Raw genomic sequence first — 27,905 nt, 5'->3', positions numbered from 1 at the left:
GCCAGGGTCTTTAGCACACGCACCGTCTTCGGTCACGGGCGCATCTGCTGAGCCGCGTGCGAGCAGTCCAGCCCTACGCGGGCTGGATCTGTCCGAGGTTCAACGGCGCACATACCAAGAAGTGCGCGGGGCACTCCAAAACTTCTTCGTTGTCAAGAAGAATGTCATCTTCGAGCGGGCTGTATTCAACATGCGCCGTCAGAAAGAAGGGGAGAGTGTGGATTCGTTCGTCACTGCACTATATGCGCTGGCGGAGCATTGTAGCTACGGGGCGCTACGCAATGAACTGATCAGAGACAGAATTGTCGTCGGACTACGAGACAGTGGATTGTCTGAACGCATGCAGTTGGACGCGGATTTAACCCTCGAAAAGGCCATAAGAATTGCACGGCAAAGCGAGGAGGTGAAGAAGCAGCAGTCTCATCTGCGAGGGGACACCAACTCAGAGGCAAGTGGCGCTGAATCTGTTGACAGAGTGTTCAAGAGCAATGTAAGGTATGCTAAAAACACACCTACCTGTGCTAATAGCCAGACAAACAAGTCCCAAAGTTCTCGTTACAATAAGGAAAGGGGTGCACAGTCTGTGTGTCAGAAATGCGGCAGCTCTCCATCCCATCCAAAATGTGATTGTCCCGCTCACGAGGCAAAATGTCATGCTTGCGGAAAGTAAGGACATTTTAAGCGTGTGTGCAAGTCTAAATCTGCGCACGAAGTTACAGAGGACGAAGAAGATGAGGACGAGGAGGGGTTCCTCCTTGACAGTGTTACGACAGACCGTGACCCGTGGATGGTCAAAATTGACATAAATCAGCGTGGTGTGATGTTCAAAATTGACACGGGCGCTGATGTCACCGTTCTGCCACACACAGTTTTCAGGGGCACGTACAAAAACAATCTCCCTAAACCCAGAAAGGCAACAAAACGACTCCTGGGACCAGGGAGGAGCCCGCTTGAGGTCGTGGGCGTCGCCAGGCTGCTGCTGAGGAAAGGTGATAGGGAGGTGATGGAGGATGTGTACATCGCTCGTCAAGTGCATACTGCCCTGCTGGGGAGATCTGCGAGCTGCAGGTTGGGGCTCGTCGCACGCCTAGGCAGCGTCTCTATAGAGACACTAAAGGAGAATTACCCCAAAATATGCACTGGGCTCGGAGTGATGCGGCGGCCGTACAACATCAAGCTGAAACCTGGGGCTGAACCTTTCTCGTTAAAAACACCAAGGAGGATTCCATTGCCGTTACTGGACAAAGTCAAGCAAGAGCTATCCCGCATGGAACGACTCGGGGTGATATGCAGAATCGAGGAGCCAACAGACTGGTGTGCTGGCATCGTGGTGGTGCCCAAGAAATCAGGTGCTGTACGTATCTGTGTAGATCTCACCAAACTCAACGAGTCAGTGTGCAGAGAAAAGTATATCCTGCCGTCAGTGGAGGAAACACTGGGCTTGCTGGCTGGAGCCCGGATTTTTAGCAAGCTGGATGCAAAAATGGGGTTTTGGCAAATACCCCTAACACCCCATTCGGAGAAGCTGACAACTTTTATCACACCCTTTGGGCGTTATTACTTCAAACGGCTACCTTTCGGGATAGCCTCAGCCCCCGAACACTTTCAGAACCGAATGGCAACAGAGGTTACAGAAGGGCTGGAAGGTGTTGTTTGCCACATGGACGATGTGCTGATATGGGGCCGAACACAGGAGGAGCACGATGCCCGCCTGCATGCTACTGTGGAGAGGATCCAGGAGGCAGGCATCACGCTCAATGTCAAAAAGTGTGAGCTGTCAAAGTCAGAGGTGACATTTCTAGGCCATGTGATCTCAGACAGAGGCATCAGGCCAGACCCAGGCAAGACTGAGGCAGTAAGGATGATGCCGGAGCCAACGAATACAACAGAGTTGAGAAGTTTTCTCGGAATGCTGACCCAACTCGGGAGATTTGTGCCACAGCTGGCAGAGAGGGACAAGCCTCTCCGTGATCTCCTGTCCAAAAAGAACTGCTGGTTGTGGGGCGTCGACCAAGCGCGAGCCTTTCAAGATTTAAAAGATGCGCTGACGTCCACACCGGTGCTAGCCATGTTCGATCCCAACAGGGAGAGCAAAGTGTCTGCAGACGCGTCGTCATACGGGTTGGGAGGCGTTCTTCTCCAGAAGTGGGAGGAAGAATGGAGGCCAATCGCCTACATGTCGCGGTCGCTCACACCTACGGAGCAGAGATATGCACAAGTGGAGAAGGAGGCTCTGGCGCTGACCTGGGCCTGCGAGAGGTTTCGAAACTTTCTCATCGGGAAGCATTTCCTGATGGAGACAGACCACAAGCCTCTCCTGAGTCTCCTGGGGTCCCAAGCCTTGGACGCCTTACCTCCGCGGATCCAACGCTTCAGGATGCGACTCATGCGCTATTCTTACTCCATCTCTCATGTCCCAGGAAAGTGCTTGTGGACAGCCGACACGCTGTCTCGAGCTCCCATGGAGAGGGTGGAGACACCAGCCGACAAGGAGTTGCTCGAAGATACGAACATCTACGCGGACATGGTGATGGAGAACCTACCGGCGACCACCGAATACCTAGGAAAGCTGAGAGAGCAGCTGCGGAGGGACAGTGTGTGTGCACGTGTGATGCAGCTGTGCACAGAAGGCTGGCCCGAACACGGTCCAAATGAACCGGCACTCAGGCTGTACAGAGCAGAGCAGGCGTTCCTTACAGTTCACGACGGAATCTTACTGAAGGGACAGAGACTCGTCATACCCCCAACCATGAGAAATGATGTCCTCGCCAAACTGCATGAAGGTCACCAAGGCGTGGTAAAGTGTAGACAGCGAGCACAGCGATCAGTATGGTGGCCCGGGCTGAGCCAACAGCTGAACGAGTTGGTTCTCAACTGCCGAACATGCTGCAAGGAGAGACGGAACCGGAGGGAGCCAATGATTCCATCAGCCTACCCGGGCCGACCATGGGAGAAGTTGGGTGCAGATCTGTTCGTGCTCGGAGGCAAGACCTACTTGCTGGTTGTGGACTACATGTCAAGGTACGTGGAGATAGCTTCGTTGGCCTCCTCAAAATCGGATGAGGTAATTCGCCACCTTAAGTCGATCTACGCACGCCACGGGATCCCCGACCTTCTAGTTTCGGATGGAGGGCCCCAGTTCTCCGGAACGGGCTTCAGGGCTTTCGCGGAGTCCTACGGGTTCCGTCACATTACAAGTAGCCCACGATATCCACAAGGAAATGCCGAGGCAGAACGTGCCGTTCAGACAGTCAAAGGCCTCTTGAAAAAGGCAGATGACCCCTACCTGGCCTTACTCGCATACAGGGCTACCCCTCTTGAAAACGGGTACAGTCCGGCTCAGCTTCTCATGGGGAGGAGACTCCGCACAACGGTGCCTGTCCTTCCTGCCCTGCTCGACCCAGCCGTCCCGGACCGTGATGCCGTTGTACGGAGTGAACGGGAGAAGAGGACAAAAGATGCTCAACGTTACAATATGCGGCATCGGGCACAGAACCTCGTCAGACTCGACCCGGGACAGGATGTGTGGATTAAGGACCAAGGAGCGGAAGGAGCCATCATTGAAAGACATGCTTCCCCACGATCATATCTGGTGGAGGGGCCCCATGGGACCATCAGACGAAACCGTCGTCATCTCATCCCAATGAGGTCCTCGCCTGAGCAGAGTGACCGTGGTGCAGCGGAACAGTTCTCGGGAAGCGTTCCAGGAAAACCATCGGCTGAACCACCGCAGCAGAACCTTCCAGACCCGCCAGCTACTCCAAATACCAAGACCAGGTTTGGAAGAGTCGTGGTGAAACCAACCAGGTTGGACTTATAAGCCCCCCCCCCCCTTCCTCCTACGGTTTCGGTACAATCAATGAGGCTGTGCTTGTAAGGTTGTTTGAATTATTTAAAAAAAAAAAAAAAAAAAGGAGCGTAGCGGGGGAGGTGTATGGTGCGATGTGTTTGAATGTGCTGTTTTGTTCGCTCTACGATGTCTAGCTGGTTGCAGATCATATGTGTGTTGGAGGCATTGTTGAAAATAAGAATGACATTTGTTTTTGTGCATGTGATTTTTTGACACAGGCTGAGATAGGAGCAGACCTCTCAACTACGAGGCAGAATAATCCTCAAGGTCTGTTGAATCATTGGCAGTCTACCCAATGATTCTAGAAAAGGGAGATGTGGTGTAATTGTGTACAGCATGACGATAGTCACTGGACGACTACGTCATGAGTGTGCGCCGAGAGCGGGAGACGAGAGAGTGATTAGAGAGAGTATACACGTTTCGAAAAAGCTCAATAAAGTTACCCACGCGAACACGACAGCTGGACTCACGTGTGCCTGACTTGATAACACGACACCATTGACAAACTCATCAGGGGAGAGCGCGAACGCGAACTCGCTGGACGAGGCAATTTCCGCAGCTGCCTCGCCAAGCTGATCGTCTCCGTGGAGACGGCCTCGGGCGTACCAGTCTCGGGCTCGGGAAGCAAGAGTAAGGCGCCGGTAGGAACGCGAGCGTCCGAGCCAGTTTTTCGTCCACGCGACAGTCCAGATGACAGTTGTTTCGGGAATTGGCCGTCAACGATTTCAGACAGCCTTTGGCCTCTGACTCTCAATGGCATCAATTCCCTGAATCCGCCTTCACTTTTCCAAGGCCTGCCGCCACCTGCTCGGCGCTCATTCCCATTGTGAGGGGACTCCAAAACCCCACCGCAAAGGAAGCGGAAACCTTTAGAAGAGGGATTTTTAAGTCATGTACCCGTTTCCCTGGACAGCAAGGATGCCAGGCATTTTTCTTGCCCGAGAGTTTCTGCCCCTTCAAAACACATCGCGCTTTTCAGACTGCAGGAAGGACGGGTGAACTTCCTCCAGGTGTTGGCAGCGAGCATGGATCAAGGGCCTTTCCCGGACGCCACTGAAATATTTAACTTCAACCGAGAGGGAAATGCACCGTTCCTGGATGTACTGCAAGACCAGGTCAATGCGTGGAGTGGAAGGAGCAAGCACCTATTCCATCTCCCGACTTCAAAAATCAATTTAATATATGGTCGCCAGATAAGGACGTATCAGATATTAAACTGATAAGAACAGATACTACACTTGATCTTAGCCAAAAGGGCGATAAGGGCAAAGCGGCACAGGGGATGACTTCATTGCTGACAGCGCGGGCTACAGTGACGGTGACAAACGTCATATAGCCACAGCGAAAACGATGACTTGCCAAACAACTCCACACATTTATGCAATCGCTGGGGCAACGGTTTTGTTTGCCAGCCCGCAAATGAAACAAAAGCTGAGCAATTGCTAGGTACAGTATCATTTAACCCAAGGTGCCCCAATAGGACAGCGGCAATCAATGTTCCGAGGCACCGAAACCAAAGAGTGAACTACCATTTGGAGTTTCCCATTCCGGCTTTCGCCGGATCCAATGTCAACACTGGTGTAGAGAAGATCTACACAAATGGGAGAAGTGAGAAATTGCCATTGACAAACTCATCAGGGGAGAGCGCGAACGCAGTCCCCCACTGCCAGAAATTTTGCAGTCGAGATTGCCACAATTGTGGAATTCGCAGGGATCAGCACAACCGCAGTGCAATGGCTGAGCCTCACCCTGGGTGAGCCACCTGCTTGATCATGGCATTGCCCCTGCCAGGTAAGTATGAGTTGGACCCGTCACCAGGCCAGGGTCTTTAGCACACGCACCGTCTTCGGTCACGGGCGCATCTGCTGAGCCGCGTGCGAGCAGTCCAGGGGTATGGTCGTTTTGGAATTGTCATTGCGGTTCGGCTTTTATCGATCAGATCGAAGTAAATATGTTTAAAATCAACCACAGTGGCTCGCATGTTACTTTGGACCGAAATGAAAAAGAAGGACATTCCTTTTTGCTGTAATTATCATTCGTTTGAATCAGCTTTATACACGTTCCATGTCGCTTCATTGAGTTGGCGTTTTGGGGAAGGGCTTTCCTGTTTCTATTTTGTGAACAAGAAACGGGGGCGGCGGGGTTCTTCGGTTTTAGGTAGGTCCAACGTCTTCGTTGACAAAAATGACCATGGGGAACACACATCAACACAAACTCGCTGGACGAGGCAATTTCCGCAGCTGCCTCACTAAGCTGATCGTCTCCGTGGAGACGGCCTCGGGCGTACCAGTCTCGGGCTCGGGAAGCAAGAGTAAGGCGCCGGTAGGAACGCGAGCGTCCGAGCCAGTTTTTCATCCACGCGACAGTCCAGATGACAGTTGTTTCGGGAATTGGCCTTCAACGATTTCAGACAGCCTTTGGCCTCTGACTCTCAATGGCATCAATTCCCTGAATCCGCCTTCACTTTTCCAAGGCCTGCCGCCACCTGCTCGGCGCTCATTCCCATTGTGAGGGGACTCCAAAACCCCACCGCAAAGGAAGCGGAAACCTTTAGAAGAGGGATTTTTAAGTCATGTACCCGTTTCCCTGGACAGCAAGGATGCCAGGCATTTTTCTTGCCCGAGAGTTTCTGCCCCTTCAAAACACATCGCGCTTTTCAGACTGCAGGAAGGACGGGTGAACTTCCTCCAGGTGTTGGCAGCGAGCATGGATCAAGGGCCTTTCCCGGACGCCACTGAAATATTTAACTGCAACCGAGAGGGAAATGCACCGTTCCTGGATGTACTGCAATACCAGGTCAATGCGTGGAGTGGAAGGAGCAAGCACCTATTCCATCTCCCGACTTCAAAAATCAATTTAATATATGGTCCCCAGATAAGGGACGTATCAGATATTAAACTGATAAGAAGAGATACTACACTTGATCTTAGCCAAAAGGCCGAGAAGCGATAAGGGCAAAGCGGCACAGGGGATGACTTCATTGCTGACAGCGCGGGCTACAGTGACGGTGACAAACGTCATATAGCCACAGCGAAAACGATGACTTGCCAAACAACTCCACACATTTATGCAATCGCTGGGGCAACGGTTTTGTTTGCCAGCCCGCAAATGAAACAAAAGCTGAGCAATTGCTAGGTACAGTATCATTTAACCCAAGGTGCCCCAATAGGACAGCGGCAATCAATGTTCCGAGGCACCGAAACCAAAGAGTGAACTACCATTTGGAGTTTCCCATTCCGGCTTTCGCCGGATCCAATGTCAACACTGGTGTAGAGAAGATCTACACAAATGGGAGAAGTGAGAAATTGCCATTGACAAACTCATCAGGGGAGAGCGCGAACGCAGTCCCCCACTGCCAGAAATTTTGCAGTCGAGATTCCCACATTTGGGGAATTCGCAGGGGTCAGCACAACCGCAGTGCAATGGCTGAGCCTCACCCTGGGTGAGCCACCTGCTTGATCATGGCATTGCCCCTGCCAGGTAAGTATGAGTTGGACCCGTCACCAGGCCAGGGTCTTTAGCACACGCACCGTCTTCGGTCACGGGCGCATCTGCTGAGCCGCGTGCGAGCAGTCCAGCCCTACGCGGGCTGGATCTGTCCGAGGTTCAACGGCGCACATACCAAGAAGTGCGCGGGGCACTCCAAAACTTCTTCGTTGTCAAGAAGAATGTCATCTTCGAGCGGGCTGTATTCAACATGCGCCGTCAGAAAGAAGGGGAGAGTGTGGATTCGTTCGTCACTGCACTATATGCGCTGGCGGAGCATTGTAGCTACGGGGCGCTACGCAATGAACTGATCAGAGACAGAATTGTCGTCGGACTACGAGACAGTGGATTGTCTGAACGCATGCAGTTGGACGCGGATTTAACCCTCGAAAAGGCCATAAGAATTGCACGGCAAAGCGAGGAGGTGAAGAAGCAGCAGTCTCATCTGCGAGGGGACACCAACTCAGAGGCAAGTGGCGCTGAATCTGTTGACAGAGTGTTCAAGAGCAATGTAAGGTATGCTAAAAACACACCTACCTGTGCTAATAGCCAGACAAACAAGTCCCAAAGTTCTCGTTACAATAAGGAAAGGGGTGCACAGTCTGTGTGTCAGAAATGCGGCAGCTCTCCATCCCATCCAAAATGTGATTGTCCCGCTCACGAGGCAAAATGTCATGCTTGCGGAAAGTAAGGACATTTTAAGCGTGTGTGCAAGTCTAAATCTGCGCACGAAGTTACAGAGGACGAAGAAGATGAGGACGAGGAGGGGTTCCTCCTTGACAGTGTTACGACAGACCGTGACCCGTGGATGGTCAAAATTGACATAAATCAGCGTGGTGTGATGTTCAAAATTGACACGGGCGCTGATGTCACCGTTCTGCCACACACAGTTTTCAGGGGCACGTACAAAAACAATCTCCCTAAACCCAGAAAGGCAACAAAACGACTCCTGGGACCAGGGAGGAGCCCGCTTGAGGTCGTGGGCGTCGCCAGGCTGCTGCTGAGGAAAGGTGATAGGGAGGTGATGGAGGATGTGTACATCGCTCGTCAAGTGCATACTGCCCTGCTGGGGAGATCTGCGAGCTGCAGGTTGGGGCTCGTCGCACGCCTAGGCAGCGTCTCTATAGAGACACTAAAGGAGAATTACCCCAAAATATGCACTGGGCTCGGAGTGATGCGGCGGCCGTACAACATCAAGCTGAAACCTGGGGCTGAACCTTTCTCGTTAAAAACACCAAGGAGGATTCCATTGCCGTTACTGGACAAAGTCAAGCAAGAGCTATCCCGCATGGAACGACTCGGGGTGATATGCAGAATCGAGGAGCCAACAGACTGGTGTGCTGGCATCGTGGTGGTGCCCAAGAAATCAGGTGCTGTACGTATCTGTGTAGATCTCACCAAACTCAACGAGTCAGTGTGCAGAGAAAAGTATATCCTGCCGTCAGTGGAGGAAACACTGGGCTTGCTGGCTGGAGCCCGGATTTTTAGCAAGCTGGATGCAAAAATGGGGTTTTGGCAAATACCCCTAACACCCCATTCGGAGAAGCTGACAACTTTTATCACACCCTTTGGGCGTTATTACTTCAAACGGCTACCTTTCGGGATAGCCTCAGCCCCCGAACACTTTCAGAACCGAATGGCAACAGAGGTTACAGAAGGGCTGGAAGGTGTTGTTTGCCACATGGACGATGTGCTGATATGGGGCCGAACACAGGAGGAGCACGATGCCCGCCTGCATGCTACTGTGGAGAGGATCCAGGAGGCAGGCATCACGCTCAATGTCAAAAAGTGTGAGCTGTCAAAGTCAGAGGTGACATTTCTAGGCCATGTGATCTCAGACAGAGGCATCAGGCCAGACCCAGGCAAGACTGAGGCAGTAAGGATGATGCCGGAGCCAACGAATACAACAGAGTTGAGAAGTTTTCTCGGAATGCTGACCCAACTCGGGAGATTTGTGCCACAGCTGGCAGAGAGGGACAAGCCTCTCCGTGATCTCCTGTCCAAAAAGAACTGCTGGTTGTGGGGCGTCGACCAAGCGCGAGCCTTTCAAGATTTAAAAGATGCGCTGACGTCCACACCGGTGCTAGCCATGTTCGATCCCAACAGGGAGAGCAAAGTGTCTGCAGACGCGTCGTCATACGGGTTGGGAGGCGTTCTTCTCCAGAAGTGGGAGGAAGAATGGAGGCCAATCGCCTACATGTCGCGGTCGCTCACACCTACGGAGCAGAGATATGCACAAGTGGAGAAGGAGGCTCTGGCGCTGACCTGGGCCTGCGAGAGGTTTCGAAACTTTCTCATCGGGAAGCATTTCCTGATGGAGACAGACCACAAGCCTCTCCTGAGTCTCCTGGGGTCCCAAGCCTTGGACGCCTTACCTCCGCGGATCCAACGCTTCAGGATGCGACTCATGCGCTATTCTTACTCCATCTCTCATGTCCCAGGAAAGTGCTTGTGGACAGCCGACACGCTGTCTCGAGCTCCCATGGAGAGGGTGGAGACACCAGCCGACAAGGAGTTGCTCGAAGATACGAACATCTACGCGGACATGGTGATGGAGAACCTACCGGCGACCACCGAATACCTAGGAAAGCTGAGAGAGCAGCTGCGGAGGGACAGTGTGTGTGCACGTGTGATGCAGCTGTGCACAGAAGGCTGGCCCGAACACGGTCCAAATGAACCGGCACTCAGGCTGTACAGAGCAGAGCAGGCGTTCCTTACAGTTCACGACGGAATCTTACTGAAGGGACAGAGACTCGTCATACCCCCAACCATGAGAAATGATGTCCTCGCCAAACTGCATGAAGGTCACCAAGGCGTGGTAAAGTGTAGACAGCGAGCACAGCGATCAGTATGGTGGCCCGGGCTGAGCCAACAGCTGAACGAGTTGGTTCTCAACTGCCGAACATGCTGCAAGGAGAGACGGAACCGGAGGGAGCCAATGATTCCATCAGCCTACCCGGGCCGACCATGGGAGAAGTTGGGTGCAGATCTGTTCGTGCTCGGAGGCAAGACCTACTTGCTGGTTGTGGACTACATGTCAAGGTACGTGGAGATAGCTTCGTTGGCCTCCTCAAAATCGGATGAGGTAATTCGCCACCTTAAGTCGATCTACGCACGCCACGGGATCCCCGACCTTCTAGTTTCGGATGGAGGGCCCCAGTTCTCCGGAACGGGCTTCAGGGCTTTCGCGGAGTCCTACGGGTTCCGTCACATTACAAGTAGCCCACGATATCCACAAGGAAATGCCGAGGCAGAACGTGCCGTTCAGACAGTCAAAGGCCTCTTGAAAAAGGCAGATGACCCCTACCTGGCCTTACTCGCATACAGGGCTACCCCTCTTGAAAACGGGTACAGTCCGGCTCAGCTTCTCATGGGGAGGAGACTCCGCACAACGGTGCCTGTCCTTCCTGCCCTGCTCGACCCAGCCGTCCCGGACCGTGATGCCGTTGTACGGAGTGAACGGGAGAAGAGGACAAAAGATGCTCAACGTTACAATATGCGGCATCGGGCACAGAACCTCGTCAGACTCGACCCGGGACAGGATGTGTGGATTAAGGACCAAGGAGCGGAAGGAGCCATCATTGAAAGACATGCTTCCCCACGATCATATCTGGTGGAGGGGCCCCATGGGACCATCAGACGAAACCGTCGTCATCTCATCCCAATGAGGTCCTCGCCTGAGCAGAGTGACCGTGGTGCAGCGGAACAGTTCTCGGGAAGCGTTCCAGGAAAACCATCGGCTGAACCACCGCAGCAGAACCTTCCAGACCCGCCAGCTACTCCAAATACCAAGACCAGGTTTGGAAGAGTCGTGGTGAAACCAACCAGGTTGGACTTATAAGCCCCCCCCCCTTCCTCCTACGGTTTCGGTACAATCAATGAGGCTGTGCTTGTAAGGTTGTTTGAATTATTTAAAAAAAAAAAAAAAAAAAGGAGCGTAGCGGGGGAGGTGTATGGTGCGATGTGTTTGAATGTGCTGTTTTGTTCGCTCTACGATGTCTAGCTGGTTGCAGATCATATGTGTGTTGGAGGCATTGTTGAAAATAAGAATGACATTTGTTTTTGTGCATGTGATTTTTTGACACAGGCTGAGATAGGAGCAGACCTCTCAACTACGAGGCAGAATAATCCTCAAGGTCTGTTGAATCATTGGCAGTCTACCCAATGATTCTAGAAAAGGGAGATGTGGTGTAATTGTGTACAGCATGACGATAGTCACTGGACGACTACGTCATGAGTGTGCGCCGAGAGCGGGAGACGAGAGAGTGATTAGAGAGAGTATACACGTTTCGAAAAAGCTCAATAAAGTTACCCACGCGAACACGACAGCTGGACTCACGTGTGCCTGACTTGATAACACGACACCATTGACAAACTCATCAGGGGAGAGCGCGAACGCGAACTCGCTGGACGAGGCAATTTCCGCAGCTGCCTCGCCAAGCTGATCGTCTCCGTGGAGACGGCCTCGGGCGTACCAGTCTCGGGCTCGGGAAGCAAGAGTAAGGCGCCGGTAGGAACGCGAGCGTCCGAGCCAGTTTTTCGTCCACGCGACAGTCCAGATGACAGTTGTTTCGGGAATTGGCCGTCAACGATTTCAGACAGCCTTTGGCCTCTGACTCTCAATGGCATCAATTCCCTGAATCCGCCTTCACTTTTCCAAGGCCTGCCGCCACCTGCTCGGCGCTCATTCCCATTGTGAGGGGACTCCAAAACCCCACCGCAAAGGAAGCGGAAACCTTTAGAAGAGGGATTTTTAAGTCATGTACCCGTTTCCCTGGACAGCAAGGATGCCAGGCATTTTTCTTGCCCGAGAGTTTCTGCCCCTTCAAAACACATCGCGCTTTTCAGACTGCAGGAAGGACGGGTGAACTTCCTCCAGGTGTTGGCAGCGAGCATGGATCAAGGGCCTTTCCCGGACGCCACTGAAATATTTAACTTCAACCGAGAGGGAAATGCACCGTTCCTGGATGTACTGCAAGACCAGGTCAATGCGTGGAGTGGAAGGAGCAAGCACCTATTCCATCTCCCGACTTCAAAAATCAATTTAATATATGGTCGCCAGATAAGGACGTATCAGATATTAAACTGATAAGAACAGATACTACACTTGATCTTAGCCAAAAGGGCGATAAGGGCAAAGCGGCACAGGGGATGACTTCATTGCTGACAGCGCGGGCTACAGTGACGGTGACAAACGTCATATAGCCACAGCGAAAACGATGACTTGCCAAACAACTCCACACATTTATGCAATCGCTGGGGCAACGGTTTTGTTTGCCAGCCCGCAAATGAAACAAAAGCTGAGCAATTGCTAGGTACAGTATCATTTAACCCAAGGTGCCCCAATAGGACAGCGGCAATCAATGTTCCGAGGCACCGAAACCAAAGAGTGAACTACCATTTGGAGTTTCCCATTCCGGCTTTCGCCGGATCCAATGTCAACACTGGTGTAGAGAAGATCTACACAAATGGGAGAAGTGAGAAATTGCCATTGACAAACTCATCAGGGGAGAGCGCGAACGCAGTCCCCCACTGCCAGAAATTTTGCAGTCGAGATTGCCACAATTGTGGAATTCGCAGGGATCAGCACAACCGCAGTGCAATGGCTGAGCCTCACCCTGGGTGAGCCACCTGCTTGATCATGGCATTGCCCCTGCCAGGTAAGTATGAGTTGGACCCGTCACCAGGCCAGGGTCTTTAGCACACGCACCGTCTTCGGTCACGGGCGCATCTGCTGAGCCGCGTGCGAGCAGTCCAGGGGTATGGTCGTTTTGGAATTGTCATTGCGGTTCGGCTTTTATCGATCAGATCGAAGTAAATATGTTTAAAATCAACCACAGTGGCTCGCATGTTACTTTGGACCGAAATGAAAAAGAAGGACATTCCTTTTTGCTGTAATTATCATTCGTTTGAATCAGCTTTATACACGTTCCATGTCGCTTCATTGAGTTGGCGTTTTGGGGAAGGGCTTTCCTGTTTCTATTTTGTGAACAAGAAACGGGGGCGGCGGGGTTCTTCGGTTTTAGGTAGGTCCAACGTCTTCGTTGACAAAAATGACCATGGGGAACACACATCAACACAAACTCGCTGGACGAGGCAATTTCCGCAGCTGCCTCACTAAGCTGATCGTCTCCGTGGAGACGGCCTCGGGCGTACCAGTCTCGGGCTCGGGAAGCAAGAGTAAGGCGCCGGTAGGAACGCGAGCGTCCGAGCCAGTTTTTCATCCACGCGACAGTCCAGATGACAGTTGTTTCGGGAATTGGCCTTCAACGATTTCAGACAGCCTTTGGCCTCTGACTCTCAATGGCATCAATTCCCTGAATCCGCCTTCACTTTTCCAAGGCCTGCCGCCACCTGCTCGGCGCTCATTCCCATTGTGAGGGGACTCCAAAACCCCACCGCAAAGGAAGCGGAAACCTTTAGAAGAGGGATTTTTAAGTCATGTACCCGTTTCCCTGGACAGCAAGGATGCCAGGCATTTTTCTTGCCCGAGAGTTTCTGCCCCTTCAAAACACATCGCGCTTTTCAGACTGCAGGAAGGACGGGTGAACTTCCTCCAGGTGTTGGCAGCGAGCATGGATCAAGGGCCTTTCCCGGACGCCACTGAAATATTTAACTGCAACCGAGAGGGAAATGCACCGTTCCTGGATGTACTGCAATACCAGGTCAATGCGTGGAGTGGAAGGAGCAAGCACCTATTCCATCTCCCGACTTCAAAAATCAATTTAATATATGGTCCCCAGATAAGGGACGTATCAGATATTAAACTGATAAGAAGAGATACTACACTTGATCTTAGCCAAAAGGCCGAGAAGCGATAAGGGCAAAGCGGCACAGGGGATGACTTCATTGCTGACAGCGCGGGCTACAGTGACGGTGACAAACGTCATATAGCCACAGCGAAAACGATGACTTGCCAAACAACTCCACACATTTATGCAATCGCTGGGGCAACGGTTTTGTTTGCCAGCCCGCAAATGAAACAAAAGCTGAGCAATTGCTAGGTACAGTATCATTTAACCCAAGGTGCCCCAATAGGACAGCGGCAATCAATGTTCCGAGGCACCGAAACCAAAGAGTGAACTACCATTTGGAGTTTCCCATTCCGGCTTTCGCCGGATCCAATGTCAACACTGGTGTAGAGAAGATCTACACAAATGGGAGAAGTGAGAAATTGCCATTGACAAACTCATCAGGGGAGAGCGCGAACGCAGTCCCCCACTGCCAGAAATTTTGCAGTCGAGATTCCCACATTTGGGGAATTCGCAGGGGTCAGCACAACCGCAGTGCAATGGCTGAGCCTCACCCTGGGTGAGCCACCTGCTTGATCATGGCATTGCCCCTGCCAGGTAAGTATGAGTTGGACCCGTCACCAGGCCAGGGTCTTTAGCACACGCACCGTCTTCGGTCACGGGCGCATCTGCTGAGCCGCGTGCGAGCAGTCCAGCCCTACGCGGGCTGGATCTGTCCGAGGTTCAACGGCGCACATACCAAGAAGTGCGCGGGGCACTCCAAAACTTCTTCGTTGTCAAGAAGAATGTCATCTTCGAGCGGGCTGTATTCAACATGCGCCGTCAGAAAGAAGGGGAGAGTGTGGATTCGTTCGTCACTGCACTATATGCGCTGGCGGAGCATTGTAGCTACGGGGCGCTACGCAATGAACTGATCAGAGACAGAATTGTCGTCGGACTACGAGACAGTGGATTGTCTGAACGCATGCAGTTGGACGCGGATTTAACCCTCGAAAAGGCCATAAGAATTGCACGGCAAAGCGAGGAGGTGAAGAAGCAGCAGTCTCATCTGCGAGGGGACACCAACTCAGAGGCAAGTGGCGCTGAATCTGTTGACAGAGTGTTCAAGAGCAATGTAAGGTATGCTAAAAACACACCTACCTGTGCTAATAGCCAGACAAACAAGTCCCAAAGTTCTCGTTACAATAAGGAAAGGGGTGCACAGTCTGTGTGTCAGAAATGCGGCAGCTCTCCATCCCATCCAAAATGTGATTGTCCCGCTCACGAGGCAAAATGTCATGCTTGCGGAAAGTAAGGACATTTTAAGCGTGTGTGCAAGTCTAAATCTGCGCACGAAGTTACAGAGGACGAAGAAGATGAGGACGAGGAGGGGTTCCTCCTTGACAGTGTTACGACAGACCGTGACCCGTGGATGGTCAAAATTGACATAAATCAGCGTGGTGTGATGTTCAAAATTGACACGGGCGCTGATGTCACCGTTCTGCCACACACAGTTTTCAGGGGCACGTACAAAAACAATCTCCCTAAACCCAGAAAGGCAACAAAACGACTCCTGGGACCAGGGAGGAGCCCGCTTGAGGTCGTGGGCGTCGCCAGGCTGCTGCTGAGGAAAGGTGATAGGGAGGTGATGGAGGATGTGTACATCGCTCGTCAAGTGCATACTGCCCTGCTGGGGAGATCTGCGAGCTGCAGGTTGGGGCTCGTCGCACGCCTAGGCAGCGTCTCTATAGAGACACTAAAGGAGAATTACCCCAAAATATGCACTGGGCTCGGAGTGATGCGGCGGCCGTACAACATCAAGCTGAAACCTGGGGCTGAACCTTTCTCGTTAAAAACACCAAGGAGGATTCCATTGCCGTTACTGGACAAAGTCAAGCAAGAGCTATCCCGCATGGAACGACTCGGGGTGATATGCAGAATCGAGGAGCCAACAGACTGGTGTGCTGGCATCGTGGTGGTGCCCAAGAAATCAGGTGCTGTACGTATCTGTGTAGATCTCACCAAACTCAACGAGTCAGTGTGCAGAGAAAAGTATATCCTGCCGTCAGTGGAGGAAACACTGGGCTTGCTGGCTGGAGCCCGGATTTTTAGCAAGCTGGATGCAAAAATGGGGTTTTGGCAAATACCCCTAACACCCCATTCGGAGAAGCTGACAACTTTTATCACACCCTTTGGGCGTTATTACTTCAAACGGCTACCTTTCGGGATAGCCTCAGCCCCCGAACACTTTCAGAACCGAATGGCAACAGAGGTTACAGAAGGGCTGGAAGGTGTTGTTTGCCACATGGACGATGTGCTGATATGGGGCCGAACACAGGAGGAGCACGATGCCCGCCTGCATGCTACTGTGGAGAGGATCCAGGAGGCAGGCATCACGCTCAATGTCAAAAAGTGTGAGCTGTCAAAGTCAGAGGTGACATTTCTAGGCCATGTGATCTCAGACAGAGGCATCAGGCCAGACCCAGGCAAGACTGAGGCAGTAAGGATGATGCCGGAGCCAACGAATACAACAGAGTTGAGAAGTTTTCTCGGAATGCTGACCCAACTCGGGAGATTTGTGCCACAGCTGGCAGAGAGGGACAAGCCTCTCCGTGATCTCCTGTCCAAAAAGAACTGCTGGTTGTGGGGCGTCGACCAAGCGCGAGCCTTTCAAGATTTAAAAGATGCGCTGACGTCCACACCGGTGCTAGCCATGTTCGATCCCAACAGGGAGAGCAAAGTGTCTGCAGACGCGTCGTCATACGGGTTGGGAGGCGTTCTTCTCCAGAAGTGGGAGGAAGAATGGAGGCCAATCGCCTACATGTCGCGGTCGCTCACACCTACGGAGCAGAGATATGCACAAGTGGAGAAGGAGGCTCTGGCGCTGACCTGGGCCTGCGAGAGGTTTCGAAACTTTCTCATCGGGAAGCATTTCCTGATGGAGACAGACCACAAGCCTCTCCTGAGTCTCCTGGGGTCCCAAGCCTTGGACGCCTTACCTCCGCGGATCCAACGCTTCAGGATGCGACTCATGCGCTATTCTTACTCCATCTCTCATGTCCCAGGAAAGTGCTTGTGGACAGCCGACACGCTGTCTCGAGCTCCCATGGAGAGGGTGGAGACACCAGCCGACAAGGAGTTGCTCGAAGATACGAACATCTACGCGGACATGGTGATGGAGAACCTACCGGCGACCACCGAATACCTAGGAAAGCTGAGAGAGCAGCTGCGGAGGGACAGTGTGTGTGCACGTGTGATGCAGCTGTGCACAGAAGGCTGGCCCGAACACGGTCCAAATGAACCGGCACTCAGGCTGTACAGAGCAGAGCAGGCGTTCCTTACAGTTCACGACGGAATCTTACTGAAGGGACAGAGACTCGTCATACCCCCAACCATGAGAAATGATGTCCTCGCCAAACTGCATGAAGGTCACCAAGGCGTGGTAAAGTGTAGACAGCGAGCACAGCGATCAGTATGGTGGCCCGGGCTGAGCCAACAGCTGAACGAGTTGGTTCTCAACTGCCGAACATGCTGCAAGGAGAGACGGAACCGGAGGGAGCCAATGATTCCATCAGCCTACCCGGGCCGACCATGGGAGAAGTTGGGTGCAGATCTGTTCGTGCTCGGAGGCAAGACCTACTTGCTGGTTGTGGACTACATGTCAAGGTACGTGGAGATAGCTTCGTTGGCCTCCTCAAAATCGGATGAGGTAATTCGCCACCTTAAGTCGATCTACGCACGCCACGGGATCCCCGACCTTCTAGTTTCGGATGGAGGGCCCCAGTTCTCCGGAACGGGCTTCAGGGCTTTCGCGGAGTCCTACGGGTTCCGTCACATTACAAGTAGCCCACGATATCCACAAGGAAATGCCGAGGCAGAACGTGCCGTTCAGACAGTCAAAGGCCTCTTGAAAAAGGCAGATGACCCCTACCTGGCCTTACTCGCATACAGGGCTACCCCTCTTGAAAACGGGTACAGTCCGGCTCAGCTTCTCATGGGGAGGAGACTCCGCACAACGGTGCCTGTCCTTCCTGCCCTGCTCGACCCAGCCGTCCCGGACCGTGATGCCGTTGTACGGAGTGAACGGGAGAAGAGGACAAAAGATGCTCAACGTTACAATATGCGGCATCGGGCACAGAACCTCGTCAGACTCGACCCGGGACAGGATGTGTGGATTAAGGACCAAGGAGCGGAAGGAGCCATCATTGAAAGACATGCTTCCCCACGATCATATCTGGTGGAGGGGCCCCATGGGACCATCAGACGAAACCGTCGTCATCTCATCCCAATGAGGTCCTCGCCTGAGCAGAGTGACCGTGGTGCAGCGGAACAGTTCTCGGGAAGCGTTCCAGGAAAACCATCGGCTGAACCACCGCAGCAGAACCTTCCAGACCCGCCAGCTACTCCAAATACCAAGACCAGGTTTGGAAGAGTCGTGGTGAAACCAACCAGGTTGGACTTATAAGCCCCCCCCCCCTTCCTCCTACGGTTTCGGTACAATCAATGAGGCTGTGCTTGTAAGGTTGTTTGAATTATTTAAAAAAAAAAAAAAAAAAGGAGCGTAGCGGGGGAGGTGTATGGTGCGATGTGTTTGAATGTGCTGTTTTGTTCGCTCTACGATGTCTAGCTGGTTGCAGATCATATGTGTGTTGGAGGCATTGTTGAAAATAAGAATGACATTTGTTTTTGTGCATGTGATTTTTTGACACAGGCTGAGATAGGAGCAGACCTCTCAACTACGAGGCAGAATAATCCTCAAGGTCTGTTGAATCATTGGCAGTCTACCCAATGATTCTAGAAAAGGGAGATGTGGTGTAATTGTGTACAGCATGACGATAGTCACTGGACGACTACGTCATGAGTGTGCGCCGAGAGCGGGAGACGAGAGAGTGATTAGAGAGAGTATACACGTTTCGAAAAAGCTCAATAAAGTTACCCACGCGAACACGACAGCTGGACTCACGTGTGCCTGACTTGATAACACGACACCATTGACAAACTCATCAGGGGAGAGCGCGAACGCGAACTCGCTGGACGAGGCAATTTCCGCAGCTGCCTCGCCAAGCTGATCGTCTCCGTGGAGACGGCCTCGGGCGTACCAGTCTCGGGCTCGGGAAGCAAGAGTAAGGCGCCGGTAGGAACGCGAGCGTCCGAGCCAGTTTTTCGTCCACGCGACAGTCCAGATGACAGTTGTTTCGGGAATTGGCCGTCAACGATTTCAGACAGCCTTTGGCCTCTGACTCTCAATGGCATCAATTCCCTGAATCCGCCTTCACTTTTCCAAGGCCTGCCGCCACCTGCTCGGCGCTCATTCCCATTGTGAGGGGACTCCAAAACCCCACCGCAAAGGAAGCGGAAACCTTTAGAAGAGGGATTTTTAAGTCATGTACCCGTTTCCCTGGACAGCAAGGATGCCAGGCATTTTTCTTGCCCGAGAGTTTCTGCCCCTTCAAAACACATCGCGCTTTTCAGACTGCAGGAAGGACGGGTGAACTTCCTCCAGGTGTTGGCAGCGAGCATGGATCAAGGGCCTTTCCCGGACGCCACTGAAATATTTAACTTCAACCGAGAGGGAAATGCACCGTTCCTGGATGTACTGCAAGACCAGGTCAATGCGTGGAGTGGAAGGAGCAAGCACCTATTCCATCTCCCGACTTCAAAAATCAATTTAATATATGGTCGCCAGATAAGGACGTATCAGATATTAAACTGATAAGAACAGATACTACACTTGATCTTAGCCAAAAGGGCGATAAGGGCAAAGCGGCACAGGGGATGACTTCATTGCTGACAGCGCGGGCTACAGTGACGGTGACAAACGTCATATAGCCACAGCGAAAACGATGACTTGCCAAACAACTCCACACATTTATGCAATCGCTGGGGCAACGGTTTTGTTTGCCAGCCCGCAAATGAAACAAAAGCTGAGCAATTGCTAGGTACAGTATCATTTAACCCAAGGTGCCCCAATAGGACAGCGGCAATCAATGTTCCGAGGCACCGAAACCAAAGAGTGAACTACCATTTGGAGTTTCCCATTCCGGCTTTCGCCGGATCCAATGTCAACACTGGTGTAGAGAAGATCTACACAAATGGGAGAAGTGAGAAATTGCCATTGACAAACTCATCAGGGGAGAGCGCGAACGCAGTCCCCCACTGCCAGAAATTTTGCAGTCGAGATTGCCACAATTGTGGAATTCGCAGGGATCAGCACAACCGCAGTGCAATGGCTGAGCCTCACCCTGGGTGAGCCACCTGCTTGATCATGGCATTGCCCCTGCCAGGTAAGTATGAGTTGGACCCGTCACCAGGCCAGGGTCTTTAGCACACGCACCGTCTTCGGTCACGGGCGCATCTGCTGAGCCGCGTGCGAGCAGTCCAGGGGTATGGTCGTTTTGGAATTGTCATTGCGGTTCGGCTTTTATCGATCAGATCGAAGTAAATATGTTTAAAATCAACCACAGTGGCTCGCATGTTACTTTGGACCGAAATGAAAAAGAAGGACATTCCTTTTCGCTGTAATTATCATTCGTTTGAATCAGCTTTAGACACGTTCCATGTCGCTTCATTGAGTTGGCGTTTTGGGGAAGGGCTTTCCTGTTTCTATTTTGTGAACAAGAAACGGGGGCGGCGGGGTTCTTCGGTTTTAGGTAGGTCCAACGTCTTCGTTGACAAAAATGACCATGGGGAACACACATCAACACAAACTCGCTGGACGAGGCAATTTCCGCAGCTGCCTCGCCAAGCTGATCGTCTCCGTGGAGACGGCCTCGGGCGTACCAGTCTCGGGCTCGGGAAGCAAGAGTAAGGCGCCGGTAGGAACGCGAGCGTCCGAGCCAGTTTTTCATCCACGCGACAGTCCAGATAACAGTTGTTTCGGGAATTGGCCGTCAACGATTTCAGACAGCCTTTGGCCTCTGACTCTCAATGGCATCAATTCCCTGAATCCGCCTTCACTTTTCCAAGGCCTGCCGCCACCTGCTCGGCGCTCATTCCCATTGTGAGGGGACTCCAAAACCCCACCGCAAAGGAAGCGGAAACCTTTAGAAGAGGGATTTTTAAGTCATGTACCCGTTTCCCTGGACAGCAAGGATGCCAGGCATTTTTCTTGCCCGAGAGTTTCTGCCCCTTCAAAACACATCGCGCTTTTCAGACTGCAGGAAGGACGGGTGAACTTCCTCCAGGTGTTGGCAGCGAGCATGGATCAAGGGCCTTTCCCGGACGCCACTGAAATATTTAACTTCAACCGAGAGGGAAATGCACCGTTCCTGGATGTACTGCAATACCAGGTCAATGCGTGGAGTGGAAGGAGCAAGCACCTATTCCATCTCCCGACTTCAAAAATCAATTTAATATATGGTCCCCAGATAAGGGACGTATCAGATATTAAACTGATAAGAAGAGATACTACACTTGATCTTAGCCAAAAGGCCGAGAAGCGATAAGGGCAAAGCGGCACAGGGGATGACTTCATTGCTGACAGCGCGGGCTACAGTGACGGTGACAAACGTCATATAGCCACAGCGAAAACGATGACTTGCCAAACAACTCCACACATTTATGCAATCGCTGGGGCAACGGTTTTGTTTGCCAGCCCGCAAATGAAACAAAAGCTGAGCAATTGCTAGGTACAGTATCATTTAACCCAAGGTGCCCCAATAGGACAGCGGCAATCAATGTTCCGAGGCACCGAAACCAAAGAGTGAACTACCATTTGGAGTTTCCCATTCCGGCTTTCGCCGGATCCAATGTCAACACTGGTGTAGAGAAGATCTACACAAATGGGAGAAGTGAGAAATTGCCATTGACAAACTCATCAGGGGAGAGCGCGAACGCAGTCCCCCACTGCCAGAAATTTTGCAGTCGAGATTCCCACATTTGGGGAATTCGCAGGGGTCAGCACAACCGCAGTGCAATGGCTGAGCCTCACCCTGGGTGAGCCACCTGCTTGATCATGGCATTGCCCCTGCCAGGTAAGTATGAGTTGGACCCGTCACCAGGCCAGGGTCTTTAGCACACGCACCGTCTTCGGTCACGGGCGCATCTGCTGAGCCGCGTGCGAGCAGTCCAGGGGTATGGTCGTTTTGGAATTGTCATTGCGGTTCGGCTTTTATCGATCAGATCGAAGTAAATATGTTTAAAATCAACCACAGTGGCTCGCATGTTACTTTGGACCGAAATGAAAAAGAAGGACATTCCTTTTTGCTGTAATTATCATTCGTTTGAATCAGCTTTATACACGTTCCATGTCGCTTCATTGAGTTGGCGTTTTGGGGAAGGGCTTTCCTGTTTCTATTTTGTGAACAAGAAACGGGGGCGGCGGGGTTCTTCGGTTTTAGGTAGGTCCAACGTCTTCGTTGACAAAAATGACCATGGGGAACACACATCAACACAAACTCGCTGGACGAGGCAATTTCCGCAGCTGCCTCACTAAGCTGATCGTCTCCGTGGAGACGGCCTCGGGCGTACCAGTCTCGGGCTCGGGAAGCAAGAGTAAGGCGCCGGTAGGAACGCGAGCGTCCGAGCCAGTTTTTCATCCACGCGACAGTCCAGATGACAGTTGTTTCGGGAATTGGCCGTCAACGATTTCAGACAGCCTTTGGCCTCTGACTCTCAATGGCATCAATTCCCTGAATCCGCCTTCACTTTTCCAAGGCCTGCCGCCACCTGCTCGGCGCTCATTCCCATTGTGAGGGGACTCCAAAACCCCACCGCAAAGGAAGCGGAAACCTTTAGAAGAGGGATTTTTAAGTCATGTACCCGTTTCCCTGGACAGCAAGGATGCCAGGCATTTTTCTTGCCCGAGAGTTTCTGCCCCTTCAAAACACATCGCGCTTTTCAGACTGCAGGAAGGACGGGTGAACTTCCTCCAGGTGTTGGCAGCGAGCATGGATCAAGGGCCTTTCCCGGACGCCACTGAAATATTTAACTGCAACCGAGAGGGAAATGCACCGTTCCTGGATGTACTGCAATACCAGGTCAATGCGTGGAGTGGAAGGAGCAAGCACCTATTCCATCTCCCGACTTCAAAAATCAATTTAATATATGGTCCCCAGATAAGGGACGTATCAGATATTAAACTGATAAGAAGAGATACTACACTTGATCTTAGCCAAAAGGCCGAGAAGCGATAAGGGCAAAGCGGCACAGGGGATGACTTCATTGCTGACAGCGCGGGCTACAGTGACGGTGACAAACGTCATATAGCCACAGCGAAAACGATGACTTGCCAAACAACTCCACACATTTATGCAATCGCTGGGGCAACGGTTTTGTTTGCCAGCCCGCAAATGAAACAAAAGCTGAGCAATTGCTAGGTACAGTATCATTTAACCCAAGGTGCCCCAATAGGACAGCGGCAATCAATGTTCCGAGGCACCGAAACCAAAGAGTGAACTACCATTTGGAGTTTCCCATTCCGGCTTTCGCCGGATCCAATGTCAACACTGGTGTAGAGAAGATCTACACAAATGGGAGAAGTGAGAAATTGCCATTGACAAACTCATCAGGGGAGAGCGCGAACGCAGTCCCCCACTGCCAGAAATTTTGCAGTCGAGATTCCCACATTTGGGGAATTCGCAGGGGTCAGCACAACCGCAGTGCAATGGCTGAGCCTCACCCTGGGTGAGCCACCTGCTTGATCATGGCATTGCCCCTGCCAGGTAAGTATGAGTTGGACCCGTCACCAGGCCAGGGTCTTTAGCACACGCACCGTCTTCGGTCACGGGCGCATCTGCTGAGCCGCGTGCGAGCAGTCCAGCCCTACGCGGGCTGGATCTGTCCGAGGTTCAACGGCGCACATACCAAGAAGTGCGCGGGGCACTCCAAAACTTCTTCGTTGTCAAGAAGAATGTCATCTTCGAGCGGGCTGTATTCAACATGCGCCGTCAGAAAGAAGGGGAGAGTGTGGATTCGTTCGTCACTGCACTATATGCGCTGGCGGAGCATTGTAGCTACGGGGCGCTACGCAATGAACTGATCAGAGACAGAATTGTCGTCGGACTACGAGACAGTGGATTGTCTGAACGCATGCAGTTGGACGCGGATTTAACCCTCGAAAAGGCCATAAGAATTGCACGGCAAAGCGAGGAGGTGAAGAAGCAGCAGTCTCATCTGCGAGGGGACACCAACTCAGAGGCAAGTGGCGCTGAATCTGTTGACAGAGTGTTCAAGAGCAATGTAAGGTATGCTAAAAACACACCTACCTGTGCTAATAGCCAGACAAACAAGTCCCAAAGTTCTCGTTACAATAAGGAAAGGGGTGCACAGTCTGTGTGTCAGAAATGCGGCAGCTCTCCATCCCATCCAAAATGTGATTGTCCCGCTCACGAGGCAAAATGTCATGCTTGCGGAAAGTAAGGACATTTTAAGCGTGTGTGCAAGTCTAAATCTGCGCACGAAGTTACAGAGGACGAAGAAGATGAGGACGAGGAGGGGTTCCTCCTTGACAGTGTTACGACAGACCGTGACCCGTGGATGGTCAAAATTGACATAAATCAGCGTGGTGTGATGTTCAAAATTGACACGGGCGCTGATGTCACCGTTCTGCCACACACAGTTTTCAGGGGCACGTACAAAAACAATCTCCCTAAACCCAGAAAGGCAACAAAACGACTCCTGGGACCAGGGAGGAGCCCGCTTGAGGTCGTGGGCGTCGCCAGGCTGCTGCTGAGGAAAGGTGATAGGGAGGTGATGGAGGATGTGTACATCGCTCGTCAAGTGCATACTGCCCTGCTGGGGAGATCTGCGAGCTGCAGGTTGGGGCTCGTCGCACGCCTAGGCAGCGTCTCTATAGAGACACTAAAGGAGAATTACCCCAAAATATGCACTGGGCTCGGAGTGATGCGGCGGCCGTACAACATCAAGCTGAAACCTGGGGCTGAACCTTTCTCGTTAAAAACACCAAGGAGGATTCCATTGCCGTTACTGGACAAAGTCAAGCAAGAGCTATCCCGCATGGAACGACTCGGGGTGATATGCAGAATCGAGGAGCCAACAGACTGGTGTGCTGGCATCGTGGTGGTGCCCAAGAAATCAGGTGCTGTACGTATCTGTGTAGATCTCACCAAACTCAACGAGTCAGTGTGCAGAGAAAAGTATATCCTGCCGTCAGTGGAGGAAACACTGGGCTTGCTGGCTGGAGCCCGGATTTTTAGCAAGCTGGATGCAAAAATGGGGTTTTGGCAAATACCCCTAACACCCCATTCGGAGAAGCTGACAACTTTTATCACACCCTTTGGGCGTTATTACTTCAAACGGCTACCTTTCGGGATAGCCTCAGCCCCCGAACACTTTCAGAACCGAATGGCAACAGAGGTTACAGAAGGGCTGGAAGGTGTTGTTTGCCACATGGACGATGTGCTGATATGGGGCCGAACACAGGAGGAGCACGATGCCCGCCTGCATGCTACTTTGGAGAGGATCCAGGAGGCAGGCATCACGCTCAATGTCAAAAAGTGTGAGCTGTCAAAGTCAGAGGTGACATTTCTAGGCCATGTGATCTCAGACAGAGGCATCAGGCCAGACCCAGGCAAGACTGAGGCAGTAAGGATGATGCCGGAGCCAACGAATACAACAGAGTTGAGAAGTTTTCTCGGAATGCTGACCCAACTCGGGAGATTTGTGCAACAGCTGGCAGAGAGGGACAAGCCTCTCCGTGATCTCCTGTCCAAAAAGAACTGCTGGTTGTGGGGCGTCGACCAAGCGCGAGCCTTTCAAGATTTAAAAGATGCGCTGACGTCCACACCGGTGCTAGCCATGTTCGATCCCAACAGGGAGAGCAAAGTGTCTGCAGACGCGTCGTCATACGGGTTGGGAGGCGTTCTTCTCCAGAAGTGGGAGGAAGAATGGAGGCCAATCGCCTACATGTCGCGGTCGCTCACACCTACGGAGCAGAGATATGCACAAGTGGAGAAGGAGGCTCTGGCGCTGACCTGGGCCTGCGAGAGGTTTCGAAACTTTCTCATCGGGAAGCATTTCCTGATGGAGACGGACCACAAGCCTCTCCTGAGTCTCCTGGGGTCCCAAGCCTTGGACGCCTTACCTCCGCGGATCCAACGCTTCAGGATGCGACTCATGCGCTATTCTTACTCCATCTCTCATGTCCCAGGAAAGTGCTTGTGGACAGCCGACACGCTGTCTCGAGCTCCCATGGAGAGGGTGGAGACACCAGCCGACAAGGAGTTGCTCGAAGATACGAACATCTACGCGGACATGGTGATGGAGAACCTACCGGCGACCACCGAATACCTAGGAAAGCTGAGAGAGCAGCTGCGGAGGGACAGTGTGTGTGCACGTGTGATGCAGCTGTGCACAGAAGGCTGGCCCGAACACGGTCCAAATGAACCGGCACTCAGGCTGTACAGAGCAGAGCAGGCGTTCCTTACAGTTCACGACGGAATCTTACTGAAGGGACAGAGACTCGTCATACCCCCAACCATGAGAAATGATGTCCTCGCCAAACTGCATGAAGGTCACCAAGGCGTGGTAAAGTGTAGACAGCGAGCACAGCGATCAGTATGGTGGCCCGGGCTGAGCCAACAGCTGAACGAGTTGGTTCTCAACTGCCGAACATGCTGCAAGGAGAGACGGAACCGGAGGGAGCCAATGATTCCATCAGCCTACCCGGGCCGACCATGGGAGAAGTTGGGTGCAGATCTGTTCGTGCTCGGAGGCAAGACCTACTTGCTGGTTGTGGACTACATGTCAAGGTACGTGGAGATAGCTTCGTTGGCCTCCTCAAAATCGGATGAGGTAATTCGCCACCTTAAGTCGATCTACGCACGCCACGGGATCCCCGACCGTCTAGTTTCGGATGGAGGGCCCCAGTTCTCCGGAACGGGCTTCAGGGCTTTCGCGGAGTCCTACGGGTTCCGTCACATTACAAGTAGCCCACGATATCCACAAGGAAATGCCGAGGCAGAACGTGCCGTTCAGACAGTCAAAGGCCTCTTGAAAAAGGCAGATGACCCCTACCTGGCCTTACTCGCATACAGGGCTACCCCTCTTGAAAACGGGTACAGTCCGGCTCAGCTTCTCATGGGGAGGAGACTCCGCACAACGGTGCCTGTCCTTCCTGCCCTGCTCGACCCAGCCGTCCCGGACCGTGATGCCGTTGTACGGAGTGAACGGGAGAAGAGGACAAAAGATGCTCAACGTTACAATATGCGGCATCGGGCACAGAACCTCGTCAGACTCGACCCGGGACAGGATGTGTGGATTAAGGACCAAGGAGCGGAAGGAGCCATCATTGAAAGACATGCTTCCCCACGATCATATCTGGTGGAGGGGCCCCATGGGACCATCAGACGAAACCGTCGTCATCTCATCCCAATGAGGTCCTCGCCTGAGCAGAGTGACCGTGGTGCAGCGGAACAGTTCTCGGGAAGCGTTCCAGGAAAACCATCGGCTGAACCACCGCAGCAGAACCTTCCAGACCCGCCAGCTACTCCAAATACCAAGACCAGGTTTGGAAGAGTCGTGGTGAAACCAACCAGGTTGGACTTATAAGCCCCCCCCCCCTTCCTCCTACGGTTTCGGTACAATCAATGAGGCTGTGCTTGTAAGGTTGTTTGAATTATTTAAAAAAAAAAAAAAAAAAAAAGGAGCGTAGCGGGGGAGGTGTATGGTGCGATGTGTTTGAATGTGCTGTTTTGTTCGCTCTACGATGTCTAGCTGGTTGCAGATCATATGTGTGTTGGAAGCATTGTTGAAAATAAGAATGACATTTGTTTTTGTGCATGTGATTTTTTGACACAGGCTGAGATAGGAGCAGACCTCTCAACTACGAGGCAGAATAATCCTCAAGGTCTGTTGAATCATTGGCAGTCTACCCAATG

The 27,905-nt window shown here is 52.4% G+C and overlaps 4 protein-coding genes and 14 non-coding genes across 18 annotated transcripts; 4 read left to right on the top strand and 14 right to left on the bottom strand.

The window, feature by feature from the left end:
* The first annotated feature begins 78 nt into the window (after positions 1–78).
* On the top strand, positions 79–11,177 carry LOC127590375 (uncharacterized protein K02A2.6-like). The gene is made up of 2 exons (XM_052049893.1): positions 79–403; positions 7,758–11,177. Exon 2 carries the CDS (start codon positions 8,145–8,147, stop codon positions 11,175–11,177), a length of 3,033 nt encoding a protein of 1,010 aa, XP_051905853.1. The 5' UTR covers positions 79–403; positions 7,758–8,144.
* Positions 397–3,820, top strand: LOC127590376 (uncharacterized protein K02A2.6-like). The gene has a single exon (XM_052049895.1). It carries the CDS (start codon positions 788–790, stop codon positions 3,818–3,820), a length of 3,033 nt encoding a protein of 1,010 aa, XP_051905855.1. The 5' UTR covers positions 397–787.
* Positions 4,929–5,118, bottom strand: LOC127590547 (U2 spliceosomal RNA). The gene has a single exon (XR_007959676.1). It is a non-coding gene; the product is annotated as a U2 spliceosomal RNA (small nuclear RNA).
* LOC127590482 (U1 spliceosomal RNA) lies at positions 5,486–5,649 on the bottom strand. Its single transcript, XR_007959618.1, has one exon. It is a non-coding gene; the product is annotated as a U1 spliceosomal RNA (small nuclear RNA).
* Positions 6,610–6,800, bottom strand: LOC127590516 (U2 spliceosomal RNA). Its single transcript, XR_007959649.1, has one exon. It is a non-coding gene; the product is annotated as a U2 spliceosomal RNA (small nuclear RNA).
* LOC127590593 (U1 spliceosomal RNA) lies at positions 7,175–7,338 on the bottom strand. Its single transcript, XR_007959707.1, has one exon. It is a non-coding gene; the product is annotated as a U1 spliceosomal RNA (small nuclear RNA).
* Positions 7,436–18,912, top strand: LOC127590173 (uncharacterized protein K02A2.6-like). The gene is made up of 2 exons (XM_052049626.1): positions 7,436–7,760; positions 15,113–18,912. Exon 2 carries the CDS (start codon positions 15,500–15,502, stop codon positions 18,530–18,532), a length of 3,033 nt encoding a protein of 1,010 aa, XP_051905586.1. The 5' UTR covers positions 7,436–7,760; positions 15,113–15,499; the 3' UTR covers positions 18,533–18,912.
* On the bottom strand, positions 12,284–12,473 carry LOC127590546 (U2 spliceosomal RNA). Its single transcript, XR_007959675.1, has one exon. It is a non-coding gene; the product is annotated as a U2 spliceosomal RNA (small nuclear RNA).
* LOC127590619 (U1 spliceosomal RNA) lies at positions 12,841–13,004 on the bottom strand. Its single transcript, XR_007959731.1, has one exon. It is a non-coding gene; the product is annotated as a U1 spliceosomal RNA (small nuclear RNA).
* On the bottom strand, positions 13,965–14,155 carry LOC127590515 (U2 spliceosomal RNA). The gene has a single exon (XR_007959648.1). It is a non-coding gene; the product is annotated as a U2 spliceosomal RNA (small nuclear RNA).
* Positions 14,530–14,693, bottom strand: LOC127590592 (U1 spliceosomal RNA). Its single transcript, XR_007959706.1, has one exon. It is a non-coding gene; the product is annotated as a U1 spliceosomal RNA (small nuclear RNA).
* On the top strand, positions 14,791–27,748 carry LOC127590174 (uncharacterized protein K02A2.6-like). Its single transcript, XM_052049627.1, has 2 exons — positions 14,791–15,115; positions 24,157–27,748. Exon 2 carries the CDS (start codon positions 24,544–24,546, stop codon positions 27,574–27,576), a length of 3,033 nt encoding a protein of 1,010 aa, XP_051905587.1. The 5' UTR covers positions 14,791–15,115; positions 24,157–24,543; the 3' UTR covers positions 27,577–27,748.
* On the bottom strand, positions 19,639–19,828 carry LOC127590545 (U2 spliceosomal RNA). The gene has a single exon (XR_007959674.1). It is a non-coding gene; the product is annotated as a U2 spliceosomal RNA (small nuclear RNA).
* LOC127590618 (U1 spliceosomal RNA) lies at positions 20,196–20,359 on the bottom strand. The gene has a single exon (XR_007959730.1). It is a non-coding gene; the product is annotated as a U1 spliceosomal RNA (small nuclear RNA).
* On the bottom strand, positions 21,320–21,510 carry LOC127590514 (U2 spliceosomal RNA). Its single transcript, XR_007959647.1, has one exon. It is a non-coding gene; the product is annotated as a U2 spliceosomal RNA (small nuclear RNA).
* On the bottom strand, positions 21,885–22,048 carry LOC127590591 (U1 spliceosomal RNA). Its single transcript, XR_007959705.1, has one exon. It is a non-coding gene; the product is annotated as a U1 spliceosomal RNA (small nuclear RNA).
* On the bottom strand, positions 23,009–23,199 carry LOC127590513 (U2 spliceosomal RNA). The gene has a single exon (XR_007959646.1). It is a non-coding gene; the product is annotated as a U2 spliceosomal RNA (small nuclear RNA).
* LOC127590589 (U1 spliceosomal RNA) lies at positions 23,574–23,737 on the bottom strand. Its single transcript, XR_007959703.1, has one exon. It is a non-coding gene; the product is annotated as a U1 spliceosomal RNA (small nuclear RNA).
* Positions 27,749–27,905: the final 157 nt, after the last annotated feature.

Source organism: Hippocampus zosterae, chromosome 17, assembly GCF_025434085.1.
Source record: "Hippocampus zosterae strain Florida chromosome 17, ASM2543408v3, whole genome shotgun sequence".
NCBI classification, from domain to species: domain Eukaryota; kingdom Metazoa; phylum Chordata; class Actinopteri; order Syngnathiformes; family Syngnathidae; genus Hippocampus; species Hippocampus zosterae.
This window is presented reverse-complemented; position numbering and strand designations above follow the sequence as displayed.